Here is a 15,370-nt window from a genome sequence, read left to right on the forward strand (position 1 = left end):
CTGTGCACACTACAGCCAGTGAAGGTTTTGTGATTGATTTAGTCCTGTCGCTTCATAACCTCTATGGTTATACTGTCACCTCAGAAGGACAAATTAATATGCAAGTTATACTTGAGCATAATATATTTCACAAAGTACTGGCTGAAAGTCCAATGCCAGCTTTACTCTAGCTCCTGAACCCCCTCCTCACTGAAGCACTACCACCACCAGCATATTTTTCACTTATTTTAACTGTCTTTCATCAATGTTTTTTTTCAGGTGTCTTCTGTTCAGTCATGCCACATTGCTGGTTCTCTTCTTACGATGGTGATAGGGTCCTGAGTACTGTACAGTAATGATGTGGCACTCCTCTATGCTAATATCTCTTGTGGGTCCAGGGTGGCCTATGAAGTGCATTCAGGGGACGTTGCGTTTCATTTAACCTAGCAGTTGGGAAATTGATTTCTAAAATATCTTCATCAGTTGGAGTTAATCTGGAAGTTCACTCTCCACTAATAGAATTCAAATCAAAATGAATTCATATTTATATTATCCGTATACAGTAATTAGCATCCTAATACAGGATGTTATAGAAACTATAGATATCTAGTTTTAGCCTATCGCAGCAGTGCACAACACTTTGTAGCAGGATTAAAAGGACAAAGAAGAATGTTAACTATATCTAAACCTAAAACCTCTCTTTATAGTTTTGGATAGAGTAAGAACCTCTGTTAGATTTCGTTTAGCTATCTGACCCCTTCAGGGTCATTCACTCTCTCTTTTTGTAATGGTGACTATTGTGACACGGGCAGAAAGAATTGGAAATCAAAAATTTTACAGTTGTCATTTCCAATAGGGGCACCTGTTCTAATAACAACTGCCCCCTCACTTTGATTTTTATCCTCATTTCTGTATCATACATTTATGTTTTCTGGGACGAATCTGATCAACCATTAAACATATTACTCGGACCCTGGAACTAAAACTGGTCCGTATTCTAGCCTTCCTTTCCTTTTAACCCCCCCTTGCTTGATTGTAGCGCTTCACTCCTCTATGTTTGTTTGATTCACCCCTCACTTTGATCACTTCCTCTTGTGTCTGTAGAAACGAAAAGAAGAGAAATCTTCCTAATGGGATGTAGACTCAAATAAATAAATAAACCATTCCCTACTGTTCAAGAGCTATGGTCCCCCCAGAATCCTCTTCATCCAACACACTTTCAGGAACTTTGCATTCCTGGTCCCCCTCTGAGAGTTGTGATGTCTTCCATTGCCTCCTGCATCACTGCAGAAGACAGGACCATATCTCTTTAAGAGAGTAAAGATCGGTGTTATGGGCAGTACGATAGTAATATAATATCTAGACATGTGCGATTCGTTTCGTTCCGAATCGAAATTCGGACGAATTTTCAGAAATTCGGACATTCGGATGTATCCGAATTGCGAATTACAGATATAACAAATGCAAACGAATCCGAATTTCCGTTTCCGAAATTCGGTAGCGGTAGTTCGATCGCACGTTCGTTTCTTATTCGTTTCGTTCGTTGGAGAAAACATGTTTCCCCCTCAAATGTCACTTTGCTGCAAACGAACGAACGAATAAACAAAACGAATAAGAAACGAACGTGCGATCGAACTACCGCTAACGAATTTCGTCCGAATCCGAATTGACTTCCACACCCGAATCCCGAAAAACGAAATAACACAAATCCGAATTTAAAACGAAACTATGTGTGTTTATAAGATTAGTAAATCAACACCAATGCCTCCATGTCTTTAATTTGAGATGATCAGCTAAAGAAAGTTTATGGGGACACTGTAGTGGAATTTTGGTTTCTCCTTCTTGAAACTTCTGCACCCAACCCCGCACATTGCTAACCTTAACCCCATGAATATTATTCAGCCAATTATGGATTTCTTTAGGTGCGCAACCGTCTTTTGCAGAAATTCAATTACAGCTTGTTGTTTTAGCCACAGATCCATGGTTCTATTTACCCAATCTGGAAAAGAAAAGCATACATTAGTAGGGTAAGGACATCTCTATAACATCGTACAGGAACATTTAGTCACTCTAATAGATCTCAAATTACAAACATGAGGGAATTTTGACTGACCCTTGTATAATGGACTTCAAAGTGTCCTAAAACTATCAACTTGGACTTGGAAATATAATAACTGCTCCTCCTGATTGGCTGAGGGATAGGGGTCTTTGGGGTTCTAGGCCCTACAAAAAGTATGCCAATGCTTTTTCTTGTGATTTTAATGTGCATGAAAGTTGAGAAGTATATATCATGAAAGCAAATAGATTAAAACATAATACTTCCACAGAAGAATGCATTAATGAAGTGCACAATTACACTAGAAAAGCCTTTAACCTCTACTCATTCATAAATATACAATGCATGAGGTACCTGCCAACTGCAAGGAGCATATCCTTATTAAAGATAAGCAAAGATAAGAGTGGTCTGTTATCATTGTAGTTCGAACAAGCGAATATAGTTCAAACTAATGCTGGACCATGATTGCCTTATCTATTCTCATTTGCCATTGATAGTTTACTTTGGATTGCTCAAGCAACCATAATAGATTTTGGCTTTTTGTTACCTAGGAAGGATTATGGATGTTATCCTGGTTCAAGATATAAGGATCTCTAACCACACTTTTCTATTTGCACTAGATGATGCACAAAGACTTCAGATTTTCCTATATGATTTGACAAAGGTAAGAATTAGAATTATAAATATAGGAGTATTTATACAATTTGATTTTATTAATTAAAACTCAAAAAAAAACATTTTTTTAAATGGAATATAAATGTAGGATTTTGATAGAAGTTATTTGCAGAATGGAAATAAGGGTAAACAATTAATTTGAATTAAATTAAGAAAATAATTCCACCCAAATATTTCCTGAATAAAATTTGAATTGGTGCATTTTCAAAAATGTAACAGATCCAGCTCACCAAACTTTCCCAATCACTTCGTCCCCAAGTAAGCAGTAGTTAAACTTGAAAATTCTATATGGTTCTATAGGTAATTATAACAGCAACTCAGAGGACAAAGTAAAACATGTAGCTTGTTAACAATTTGATACTTTGTTAAAAATATGTGAATATTGTATTGTTAATGTTCCATTTAGAGGACTTATCTACTTTCATAAAGCAATTTGTTTTTAATGTTAGAAACATATAACAGATATCTAAACCCAAGAATGAAAATGTAATACATTGCCAAGTGCCAGTTGATGGATGTAGTAGCTGCATTAGTTTTTTTTGTTCATGCTTAGTACATTTTCTGCAAGTACAGAAAATACTAGTTGATATTGCCAGCAGCTCAGTGGCTTTGTAAATTATTGTGCACTCAACTGATTTCTCAAACAGTGTTATCAGCTTTCCCAGCTATCTTCTGTAAATTACAAAACACTCACCCCCTATGTATTGGCAAAGAGGTGCAGGTGAGTTGTTTGTATTTTACATCAGAAGAACAGCCTAGGGAGACAGTGCTGCTCCTCCATAGATACTGGACAGTGAGTGAGCATTTTCACATTTGTAAAGGAAACTAATGACTGAACAGCTGCTATGTATTACATTTGTGTTTTGGGCTTAGATACACTTTAAAATGAACCTGTGCCCAGACTGTGAACGCTAAAGTATTTACATATTACAATCAAGCAGTAAGAGGACTTTTAAACAAGCACTCATTCAGTGCTGTAGCTAAAGGCATTGTAGAAACATTAATTCTCAAAGTTCACAACAGAAGCACTGAAATCTCAGCTTTTTCTATTCCTTTATATTACTTAAAAATGTTGGCAGCCTGCCAGCCTTCTAATGCAGACGCCCAAAAGGTGTTTCTCAGCTGTCTAAAGCTGGCCATACACCTACAGATTTTGGCTAAAGTGAAACAGATTCCTCCATCTACTCTACAATATGTGGATGGAGGAATCTCCCATTGGGCCAAGCTTCTAAATCTTGGTAGTCGGCCCCGCTGGCTGTCAAAATACCTGAACAATCTGATTGGATGCAGGTATTTTGAGTGGCCAACTAGCAAGATAGTGAAGCTTGGCCCAGTGGGAGATTTCCCAGAGTTTAGTGTAGATGGAAGAATCTATTGCACTTTCCCCATCTGACCATAGAAAATCTGCAGAAAATCTATAGGTGTATGGACAGCTTAAGCCGGAAACCTACTGAGAACCAATTGTAGAGACTTTATTGTAATTGTTTGTTTGTGAATTATTTCACTGTAAACTTGTTTTAAAGTTCTTTACTGCTTGGTAAAAAAAAATATGTGAATTATTTATTGTCTGTATTCTGGGCCAGAGGCATCTCGAGGCGGGGTGACACCCGCTGCGGGTAGCGGGTGACACCCCGCAGTGACGTCATCGCACACGCGCGTGAAGATGTCATGCGTGGTACCGCTGTTACCTGCCAGTGGCCATCTTGGTGATGGACACCGGCAAAGAGAGGAGGGGACATCACCCGGCGGGATAAGGTATGCCGCCGGGTCCCCTCCTCTCTCTCTCTCGAGCAACTGTCGGGCTCTCGGTCCTTGAACGAGTGCCCGACTTTCAGTCATTTTGGTGTCATCCCTCCCATGGTGCCACCACGATGCGGGCCGCACCCCCTGCACCTCCCTTGTGACCCCACTGTTCTGGGCACAGGTGCACTTTAAGAAATAAAAAGGTGTAAAGCAGTTGAAATATAAATCCCATGCAGAAAGAATAAGTGATAGGACAATTCTTAAACATTATAAGTCGTTATAGATAAGGAAAGGCAAGAGGTGGGACAAAGAAGGGTGAAAGAGAGGAGAAATATAGATTTTAGGAAGATATTTAGTTTTGCAAGAGAATATTTTTGCTGCTAAAAGTATGTAACATAATGTAAATATTTAGCCTATTCACTGTACGCTGTATCCCATACGCCGCGGAAAGCGAGCCCCTCTACTCAGACTCCCAGTAGCTATCTGTTTAGCCGTGTAAAGCTGATGGTTGGCTTTACAACGGAACCGGAACTGGCATCACGGGTGTGGGCAGGTTGAGGGGAGAGAAACTGGTGAACATCCGTTTGCTGAGCTCCTCCATGCTGAATGGAGCCAGAAGCTACACTGATTGCACCACTTCAGGCTCCTCAGCTGCCATTCCCCAGGTTCTCTAGAGCATGCCCCGACTTCCCAAGCATGATCTGTGAATGAATAGCTTATTTGCAGTGGAAATAGACCACTTATGTCACTTCAAAGAGAACCTGTCATTTCCAATGTGCTATGTAATAGCACTGAAGTAAAAAAAAAAAAAAAAAAGTAAAATAAATCAATTTTAAAAATACAAAACACATTTTTAAAGTACCCTGCCCCATGAACCCATGCATACTAACGTAAACATACGTGAAGTGCGCCTATGTATGAAAACATTGATTGTGCTACACATGTTAGGTATTGCTGTGTGCGCCAGTGTGAAAGCAATAATTCTAGGCCCAATATTAATGGCTAACTCTAAACTTATGGCCTGTAGGTAGGAACTCAGCATTTTGTAGTTCTACTATTGGTCTGTTTTACTGTCCATGGTGACACTGGGAAATCTCCCATTAAAATCCACCTAACCAAAACAGGTAGCATCAAGACAAGAATATATAAAAGATGATGGCACTGTTCTTTCTTTTTCATTCTCTGCAACAGCCTTTTACAAACTTGTTATCTCAGATGAACCCTTTAAATAATTTTTTGAGACTAGGAGAACGCCGCTAAAAATTATTGTAGCAACAGCTCTGGGTACGTTGGGTAAAGTGATCAAATTGACACCCAAGGCAGATAATGTTTCACCACTCTGTCTATACAGCAAAGGGGAAGGTGAAGTCTTAGTATACATTCCATCATTTATATTTTTAACTAGCCTGCAAAATATGCGTGTTGGATGTACTTAAAGTATAATGAAATAGGGTAGAATAGGGAAGGCCATTTTCCACGATTTTCAGGCGGACCCGACCGATGCTCAATGCAAGTCTATGGGCAGCCATGTGCAAACAGACAAACCTCTGTTTACACCCAGTTACCCATGCCTCCGTCCAGGTCCGGAAAAACGAAAGGAACAGTTTTCAAATTTTAGGAGGACCGAATCATAACGGATCAGCGGTAATCTGGTTTAAATGGACTGCTTATTCTGCTTACATCTGATTCCCCATAGACTGGCATAGGGTCTGGCAAATGCAGTTTTTTCCTCCATCTTGCGAAAAACTGTACAGACACGGATGTCACAGCGGTGACAACTGCTCCATACTGCTGTGATCAGGAAAGGATCTATGCACGGATCCCCTCCTGATCAGCCTGTGTGAAATGGGCTGAATGTTGAAAACTAGGGATTATTGGTACTATCTACTATACTATCGGTATCGGTGCCAATGCCAAGTATTTGGGCGAGTACTCGTGTAATGACTCATTGCCTGACTTCCTTATTGGTCAGCTTCTAGACCAATCAGGAAGCCGGCTAACCAGTCATTACATGGTGCCCAGCTTCCTAATTGACCAGAAAGCCGGCTCCATGCATCCTCGTCACCTGGTAACGAGGGAGCGTGGAGTCGACTTCCCTGCTAATTCGGGAAGCCAGGTGACGAGTCATTACACGCCGCCTGGCTTCCTTAATGGGACTTCCAGTATCTGTATCCAGAATTGGCGAGTACCGGAAAAAAAAATATTGGTACTGGAACTCGATAATTAAAAAACGGTATTGGTGCATCCCTAGTGAAAACATTGGGGTTTTTTTTTCAATTGGGCATATTTCACTTTAATTCCTGTCCTTTAGAGACAACAGGAAGTTTGTGGAAATCTTTGTAATTTGAGGGAAACCCCCTCTTAGACCGCTGCCACAAAAACAAATGTCCTCATTTGAAGATTTCCCCGCTATTCATTTTCTGGTGGTAACTCAAACTAAAATTTAGCTTTCTCCCAAACGATCATTCCATGTGATGGTGGTCACCGGGGCAAATAGAAAGAGTGTATCTTCCTAATGGTGACACAAAAGCATTAAAAACCTGACAGTGGTGCTATCCATGGTTTGGGCAAATCATTTTCTTGTAATCACAACTAATGGACCTAATGTTTTTGGTTCTATATGTATATGAGTACTAGCAGTATCCTAGTAGGATTATTGTTATTATATTTTTATACAGGGTTTATATAGCTCCAACAATTTGTGCAGCGCTTTACAAAATGGATATGTTATCCTGCAGTATATTTGTAATCCCAAGCATGGCAGAGTTTGAGATTTAAAACATACTGCAGGATAAGATGAACAATACTTGAAGCTACCGGAAGATTTTGACAGGCTGTATCACCTAGAAAATTGCTCACTTCATCCTTCATCAGTGTTGCGATTTTACTGTAGACAATGCAGTTGTTGAATGTTTTGTACCATCATTTAGAACATTAGACAGGCAACATGGGGAATATGGAAATAGGGGTTTCTGAGAGGTATAAAACCAATACATGTGTAAAAATTATATCCAAATTTTATTATACAGTAATTACATTATATAAAAGAATCGATAGTAATACATACAAGTATAAAAAAAAAAACAATTGGCTAAAACACACACAAAGTGCCCAGGATATGCCCAACGTAAACCAGTTATATCTTAATTAAATATCCATAGTTGCAAACATAATTTTCATTAATTATTCATTGTTCATTTACTGATTGTCATTAGTTTTTCATTGTTCATTTACTGGAACAGACATATCCGGGTCCCGACGTGTTTCGCACCAAGCTTCTTCAGGGGACCACGGGGGGATAATCTAACAATAATAACAATTATACATCAATTTATTTAATTGCATTATTCAATTCATTAATAAATTAATATAACATAAATTAGAATGTTTCAGCCAACTGCACCACAGGTATGAGGGCCCCCGAAAGGTGGGTACCCCGTACTTACCAAACAACTAATGTCTGGAGGAGGACCGATATTTCCAGATTAAGAGAAAGTGATGGCGGCCTGAATCAAATCATCCCACTCAACTCAGCCCGAGACCATGCCAGGGACATCGGGGCCACAGGAAAGGGGGGGCATCGAGGAAGATGCAAAGAACCCCTATCACCTAGTCTAGAACAAATTACAGGGGTAATGAAATCAGTATGGGATTCTTCCCCCAGTATAAAGATATCCCACCTATGTATACAAGGCATTGCTAAAAGTCTATATAAAGTGAGAGATCAAAATACAAAAATCCATATCTACAGACTATTCTCACATTGGTATCCCCCTAATCCTCAAAACTAATAAGTATTCCCTTCAACTAAAAGGGATACCATTCATACCAAATTCTCAACCCCTGTTGGCAACATTACCCTTGTTGTGAACATAAACCTCCAAAGAGGTCAATACTGTGATCATAGTGTTAAAATATATGTGAATGAATTCATATAAGTGAAATGGTTATATGTAGCGTGGTGATCGCAGATCCTAATCCTTGCTAATACCTCCATACCTATCAGTGAAAGGTCTATATATATATCCCCTAACTAATGAGAAACACCCATTTAACATGGGGAATATGAGCAAGGTAGTGTACTGTTTTAAATTGTCTCACTATGTGTGAGCCCCATAACCTCTCCTGTCAAGAACTGCATAGACACCCGTATTTATATGACTGTGCCATCTCAGTCCAGCAAGTAAATGCTGCTCCTGGATTATGCCTAAACCAAGATGGCTCCGCCACTCAGAATAAAACATAATTTAATCTGGAGGGTAGGGACAAGCTCAGCAGTCGCTTGGATTTAGTGAGAGCCAGCAATGAAGGATAATGTCTAATATTTTGCACACAATAGTGCCTAAAGAGATTCCTTTTTCCTCACTATTAGGGATGTAATACCATGCAAAGAGAGGTTATGGGACTCACACATAGTGAGACAAATTAAAGCAGTACACTACCTTGCTCAGAGATGATGTCATCAGTCTGCTTTAGGCAGGTTAAAACATTTCCTCAGTCTTTTCTCCCCATTTGATCAGACTGCAACATTGTAACTTTGCAGCAAATTACAAGGGAAAGGCTACAGGACATCATCTCAGCCTAGGCAAAGTCAATTGACTTTGTTCAAGGACTGCTTTCAATTGATGAAAAGTAAAACCTACAAAAGTATAGTATTGCTGTAAAATGTGACAAGTCTGGAATGTATTCATGCAATCCTGTTAAGTTACCAGAAATTCCACTTTAAAGTGACATTAAACTCACATCCCCCTATGCAGCTGTAAGGACTTACCTTAAGTAATACCTCTTGATATGATCATCTCCTTCCTTCCAGTAGTTTTCTCCATTCCCTCCATGGCTCTTGCCGGTCCCTGATCCAGTGCAGACTGCTATTTCTTCCTGTCCCACGGAGTCTGTCCAGTGTGCATACTCACGGCTGCGTGCATTGACTTACAGTGTGTCTCTCCGATTCTCCCCACTGGTGATCTCCACTGCGCATGCGCCCACACACATCCTCCTGCACGGCCATTCAGTGAAGTTGGATTCTGCTGACCGGAGCGAACGGCGGAGACAGAGGTAAGTTTTTACCTATTTGGTAACCTTTTAATTTTTTTGAATGTTTTTGCATATATCTACTGCTTGATAGCAGTAGATCGATGTAAAAAAAGAGACTTTAATACTACTTTAACTTACCGTGTTATCTTTAAAACCCACTACCACTGGCATGTGTGGCAGCTCCCTTGTAAATTTTCTCTCCTGTTCCCGAACTCTGCTCAGTGCTGGTGGATGCCATCAACCAGAATGAGATTACTGTTGAGATTACTCAACACTAAGAAGTGACCAGCTCTTCATGGGAGAGCATACTCAGCACTACATTTTGGCAGAAGAAAGGATAAAGATCGTGTCAGCTGTGGATGGCTTATAAAAACATTAATAACCACAGTGAAAACTGATGAAGGGGAGGAACAAGCAGGCAGAAAACAGGAAATCTAACTTCCATCCTAAGCCATGAAGAATCACTTCCACAAAGTATAGTTTTTATAAGTTTTTCAAATAGTTTTATGATCACGGTATGAATGAATATGAATCAACAAGTTAATTTCAGTCATTGATGTTTGCATTTCATTATCCTGATGGTAATGTTGCTTTTTGTGCTTTTGTTTTAGAATTATTCCTTCGTAAGATGTTCAAACTGTGGCGTGTCTCCTTTTTATGTTGTCTTCTCATCCAAGCTCATTGGGTTAGTAGTGCTAAAAGCAAGGGAGCTGTACTACGATTGGCTAAAGGAGCATTAAATGATGGTAAGATCAACTTTTTTAGGTTTACTCTTTAAAAGAAAGGACTGTAAATGGTAACCAAGGCACCAAAAAGAAACTTTATTATAATAATAAACATGTTTTCAAAATGTTTTCATTTATCACACTAGGTTTGCTTTAATTTGCTCCAGGGGCGTCCCAGGGGCCGGGTCTCACCCGTAGTGGAGACCGGGTGACACCCCACCATGACGTCATCGCACATGCGCGTGACATCAACACATGCGTGCGCGATGACATCATCGCGCATATGCACCATGATGTCATCGCGCATATGCGCCATCTACTTGACTCCTGCCAGCAGCCATCTTGGTTATGGATTCCGGCAGAGAGAGGAGGGACGTTCACCCGGCTCTCTCCTGACAATGCCAGGCTCTCGGTCCATGACCAAGTGCCCGACTTTTTAGAGGGGGTGACACCAAAATGACTGTCAGTCATTTTGGTGTCATCCCTCTAATGGTATCAGCCGAGTATGTGTAACGTTTGAGCGAGTTTGGCTGAGGATCTCAGCTGTGGAGAGGCTTTGTGGATGGCTCAGGTGGGGGTTCACACTTACACTCTTAGTGTGGTTGAGTGAGGTAGAAACCCTTTACACATCATACGCCACCACAGGCTGTAATTGCAGAGGTAACAACAAGTGAACCTTCCCTCTGTCGCAATATTGTGGTTAGTTGGGGCCTGTGGGGGTTTGTAGTTCGTTATAAAGTAGTTCACTCCACTAATGCATAAAAACTATAGAAACTACCAGCAACTTGGCAGAGAAAAGCAAAGGTAGCCCAGTATGTGGTTTAGTATACAGTAGTTCACTCCACTAATGCACTATAGCAACCGCAATTAACTTGGCAGGGTAACATAGATCTCACAAGTAGGTTCCTGAATGCAGGCGTATCAAACAGTAATTAGCAGTACTAGAAACAACCCCCTTTGTAGAGCAGTGTCTCTTTAAACCCCACTGAGTAACAGGCAATGTGCACAGATGCAGAGTCCAGGATGGTACTTGCGGTTTGTTGGGGTATTCAGAGCCCTCCAGGAATACAGGGCGAAGGATCACTGCTGTGCTGGAAGAAGACCAGATTACTATGCTCTGGAAACAAAAGGTTCATGTGCTTCAGCAGAGGTATGAGCCCTAAGGAATTGCTCAACGTTCTACCTCGCTAGAACATTGAGCAAGTGTGCCTTCCAGGCTTTTATGAGTAGGCAGGTGTGTTGGAGGTCAGCAGAGGCTCTCCCGAATGTCTCCTAGCAACGGAATGCTTCCGAAGGGCCGGGCTGCTACGCCCTCACTCCTATGTGTGACGAGTCCGAGGGAGACGTCTGGAGGGAGGAGCTGAGTACGCAAGCCTGCCGGCCCGTCTCCTAGCAACGAGGCGGCGCCGCGGCTGTGTGAGGAGACGGGGCTCGGGTTCGTGACAGTATGGGACGCATCCCCTGCAACGCCACTGTTTTGCTCTGTTTGCATGACGAATGAGGAAGAAGGGAATTATTTTTTTCAAACACGTCTCCTCCTAAAAAAAAAGTACCGTAATTGTTAAATCTAAATTTCTGATGTACATTTCTACTTGCCTTATAATGTTGATATTACACAAAAGAATAGATTACATGTTTTACTTTTCTTCATTTCAGCTGTTTCTGGACAAATGAGAGGAAAGACTTTGCAAAACAATATGAAAGTGCCCTCGGGTAGTGGTGGTGGGGACCTGGTGGGAGGGTTGGTTGGTGGGCTTCTCGGTGGTGGAGGAGGTGGGGGTGGTGGACTCTTGGGTGGACTTTTGGGAGGTGGACAAGGGGGTGGCTGGAAAAAAGTGGACTTCTTGGTGGTCTTCTTGGAGGCCTTGGTGGGGGTGGAGGAGGAGGTGGCAGTTCTGATGGTCCAGGTTCTTACAATAATGGTGGCATCCTAGGAAATGGAGGAATCCTGGGAGGACTGCTTGGAGGAGGAGGCCTTCTTAGCATACTGGGCAATGGAGGGATCCTAAACACAGTCCAGGGGATAACTGGGTAAGATATATACACTGGAGCTATATTGCTACTTTACTATAATTCATGTGTACTTATATTACAACTTTAATTCTAGAATACATTCACAAGTATACAAGAAGCAAGTAAACTTTAAATGTAAATGCATACCTTTTTTAATGGGAGTGGTGGCAGATACTTTTGCAGCTGCTAGCTGTCAAACCTGACTGACAGCTTCAGTCTAGTCTAAACTAATGATCGGTAACCAGTTTAAGTGGCTCAATATCAGATGATCACTAATTCAGCTAGAACATAGTAATCACATGCAAGATGAAGGTTTTGTTGAGAAAATGTTGGTTCACCCTACAGAGCTGTCTGCAGTCTGTAGCTGGCAGGTTTCCTCTATTTAATACCGCACTTATCTGTTACAATTTTAGTATTACAAAAAAATTCTAAAATGTTAAAAATGTAAAGCTCATCTTGGGGATAAAATTAAAAATTAAATTAAAACCTTACCACCCCCCACCCCCAACACACACATACTAATTGCTGAGTTATGAAAGAAACTTTCTAAGTCCACCTTTTCACTTACCTTAAGCTGTGGTCACGTGATCATCATGTGATGGGTCCTTTTCCTCCCTATATATGTCCTGCTGGTGTCCATGTCACTGCCAGTGCCAGTGTGCACGATTTGTATTGGCTGTCCACTGGATGGGTTCTCTCATGACCCAGAAGACTACTGATGTCGGGCAGTGGGGAGTCAAGGGAAATAAGCAGCGGGGGTTACTGTTCTGTGCTGAATTAGTGGTCCCCGCCAGGGGAAACAGCATTGGTGAGGGAATATTGTCATCAAATAACACAGAACAGAAAACAGGAATATTTTAAGCTGACTATTTTAAAACACACTGCAAAACAGTGGCATAACAATTGATGGCATCTCATGCCGCTGGCGGCTGTGAAGAGGAATGTGCCGCTGTTCAGATCACTGACAGTGATCTGTGCAGCGGCGTGTTCCTCTCCACATTCGCTGCTGTGTCAGTGAGAGCCAGCAGCGGCGGTGGAGCAGGCTGGACCCGGCAGTGGAGGAGGAGGCGGGGCCCGGTTTGGCATCAGAGGAAAAGGCAGGGCCCGGCGATGGGGGAGGAGGCAGGGCACATCAACAACGGCAGAGGAAGAGAAGGCGGACAGGTAAGGAGTGTGACCAGCCCACCTGAGGTTGACCCTGCAGATCCCACCTTAGAGAGTCTATGGTGGGCTCTGCAGGGTCACCCTCAGGTGGGCTGTGTGGGATCTCAAGTGGGCTCTGCAAGAGGTGTAACTAGAGATAACAGGGCCCCATTCAAAATTTTGCTATGGAACCCTGTGATTTCTAGTTACGCCCCTGCTGCAAAATACAGTATATTCAAGTGGGCAATAAGTTCAGAAGGCTAGAAGTAAAACCTTTGTGTCTCACATCCAATGTTAAAAAAGACATAAAGAAGAGGAAAAATGCAATTAAATTTTTTTATAAATTAAGAAATACTTTCATCATTTCATAGTTACAAAAAACATAATAAAATATGTAAAAAATACATTTTAAATGAACGACAGTTTGCAAAAGAGAGTAAGACAAACCCCCCCCCCCCAAAAAGTCTTTAACAATATAAATTCTTTAAACATATTAATCGTAAAAGATCAGGTCTAAGCAGGTAGGTCTCTTACAAGATAACTCAGGATTGGGAACTGGGTACAAAGAGAGAGCAATTCTATTAAAAATAACTTCTTCAGCTCTGTGTATACAAAGGAACATGATGGAACTCAAGACTGTAATTGGGATAGTAGTGCCACAACCTCAAATGGACTGCAATGGCTCAAAATGAATATGGTCCAGAAACAGTTAGACAAAATTGGGGTAAACAAATCACCTGGACCAGATGGCTTACACTCACGTGTCCTCAAAGAATTGAGCTGTTATTTCTATGCCATTGTTTTTTTTATATTCTTAGAGATTTTTTAATGACTGGCTTGCTACCAGTAGTTTTGGGGGGAGCCAATAATTGAAAAGGATCTAGGTGTTCTGGTAGACCATAGACTTAATAATAGCATGCAATGCAAAGCTGCAGTTTCTAAAGTGAGAAAATCCTTTCTTGTATTAAAAGAGGTAAAGACGCCAGAGAGAGAGACATAATCCTGCCCCTGTACAAAGCATTAGTAAGACCTACTATGGAATATGCAGTTCAGTTTTGTGCACCAATTTACAAAAAGAATATTGTGGACTGTAGAGAGTGCAGAGATCCATATAGAGACATTAGTGCACTTTAAGGTCACTGCAAAGGACAGGGGGCACTTGTTGTGTCTGGAGAAAAAAAGAGGTTTACGCTTGCATATGTAAAATTCGAGTTATGTGTAAGTAATAACACCAGAGATTGTTAATCCAGGGAATATTCAATTACCTTAGGGGATCAGGTTTTTTTTGCCTTCCTTTGAATCAGCTGTCGGTCCAGAGCTCTCTCCCTCTCTCTCTCTCTCTCTCTCTCTCTCTCTCTCTCTGTCCTCCCTGTAGATTATTTAGCTGGGCAATTGAGTCATAAGGTTATGGTCAAGTTAACCAACAAATACCAATGTTGCTAAATTAGGCCAAGCATCTAGGTTTCAATTACCTTGAGCATGAAAGGGTTAAGATTAGGGATGCACCGATACCGATACTAGTATCGGTATCGGTGCCGATACCGAGTATTTGGGTGAGTACTCATACTCGCCCAAATGCTCCGATACCAAGCACGAGTACTTCCTGTATCAGGAAACCGGGCAGCACATCATTACACGCTGCCCGGTTTCCTGATTGGCCAGGAAACGGCTCCATGCTCTCTCGTCACTTGTGATGAGAGAGCATGGAGCCGACTTCCCGGCCAATCAAGAAGCCGGGTAGCCTGCAATGACGAGCTGCCCAGCTTCCCGATGGGTCAGGAAGCTAGCAAATCCGGAAGCCGGGCGCCGTGTAATGACGCAGCGCCCGGCATTCTGATTGGCCGGGAAGCCGGCGACATGCTCCCTCGTCATCTCATGAATCATAATATTAAGAAAGTGACCTTAAAGCATGAGTTTGTATTGCTTTAGAAAAAATTTGACCTGTCCCTTTAAGAAAAAGTATCGGTAATTGGTATCGGCGAGTACTTGATCAAAAGTATCG

The 15,370-nt window shown here is 41.5% G+C and overlaps 1 protein-coding gene across 1 annotated transcript in view; it reads left to right on the forward strand.

Annotated features, from left to right (window-relative positions):
* Positions 1 to 15,370, forward strand: part of LOC108789316 (BPI fold-containing family B member 4-like) — a 44,479-nt gene that overhangs the window by 8,328 nt on the left and 20,781 nt on the right. The window contains exons 3-4 of the mRNA XM_018559288.1: positions 11,869 to 11,985; positions 12,075 to 12,243. Of these exons, the coding sequence (XP_018414790.1) occupies positions 11,869 to 11,985; positions 12,075 to 12,243 (286 nt within the window). The remainder of the gene's footprint in view (positions 1 to 11,868; positions 11,986 to 12,074; positions 12,244 to 15,370) is intronic.

Source organism: Nanorana parkeri, unplaced genomic scaffold (assembly GCF_000935625.1).
Source record: "Nanorana parkeri isolate BGI_ZX_2015 unplaced genomic scaffold, ASM93562v1 scaffold387, whole genome shotgun sequence".
In the NCBI taxonomy this organism is placed as follows: Eukaryota; Metazoa; Chordata; class Amphibia; order Anura; family Dicroglossidae; genus Nanorana; species Nanorana parkeri.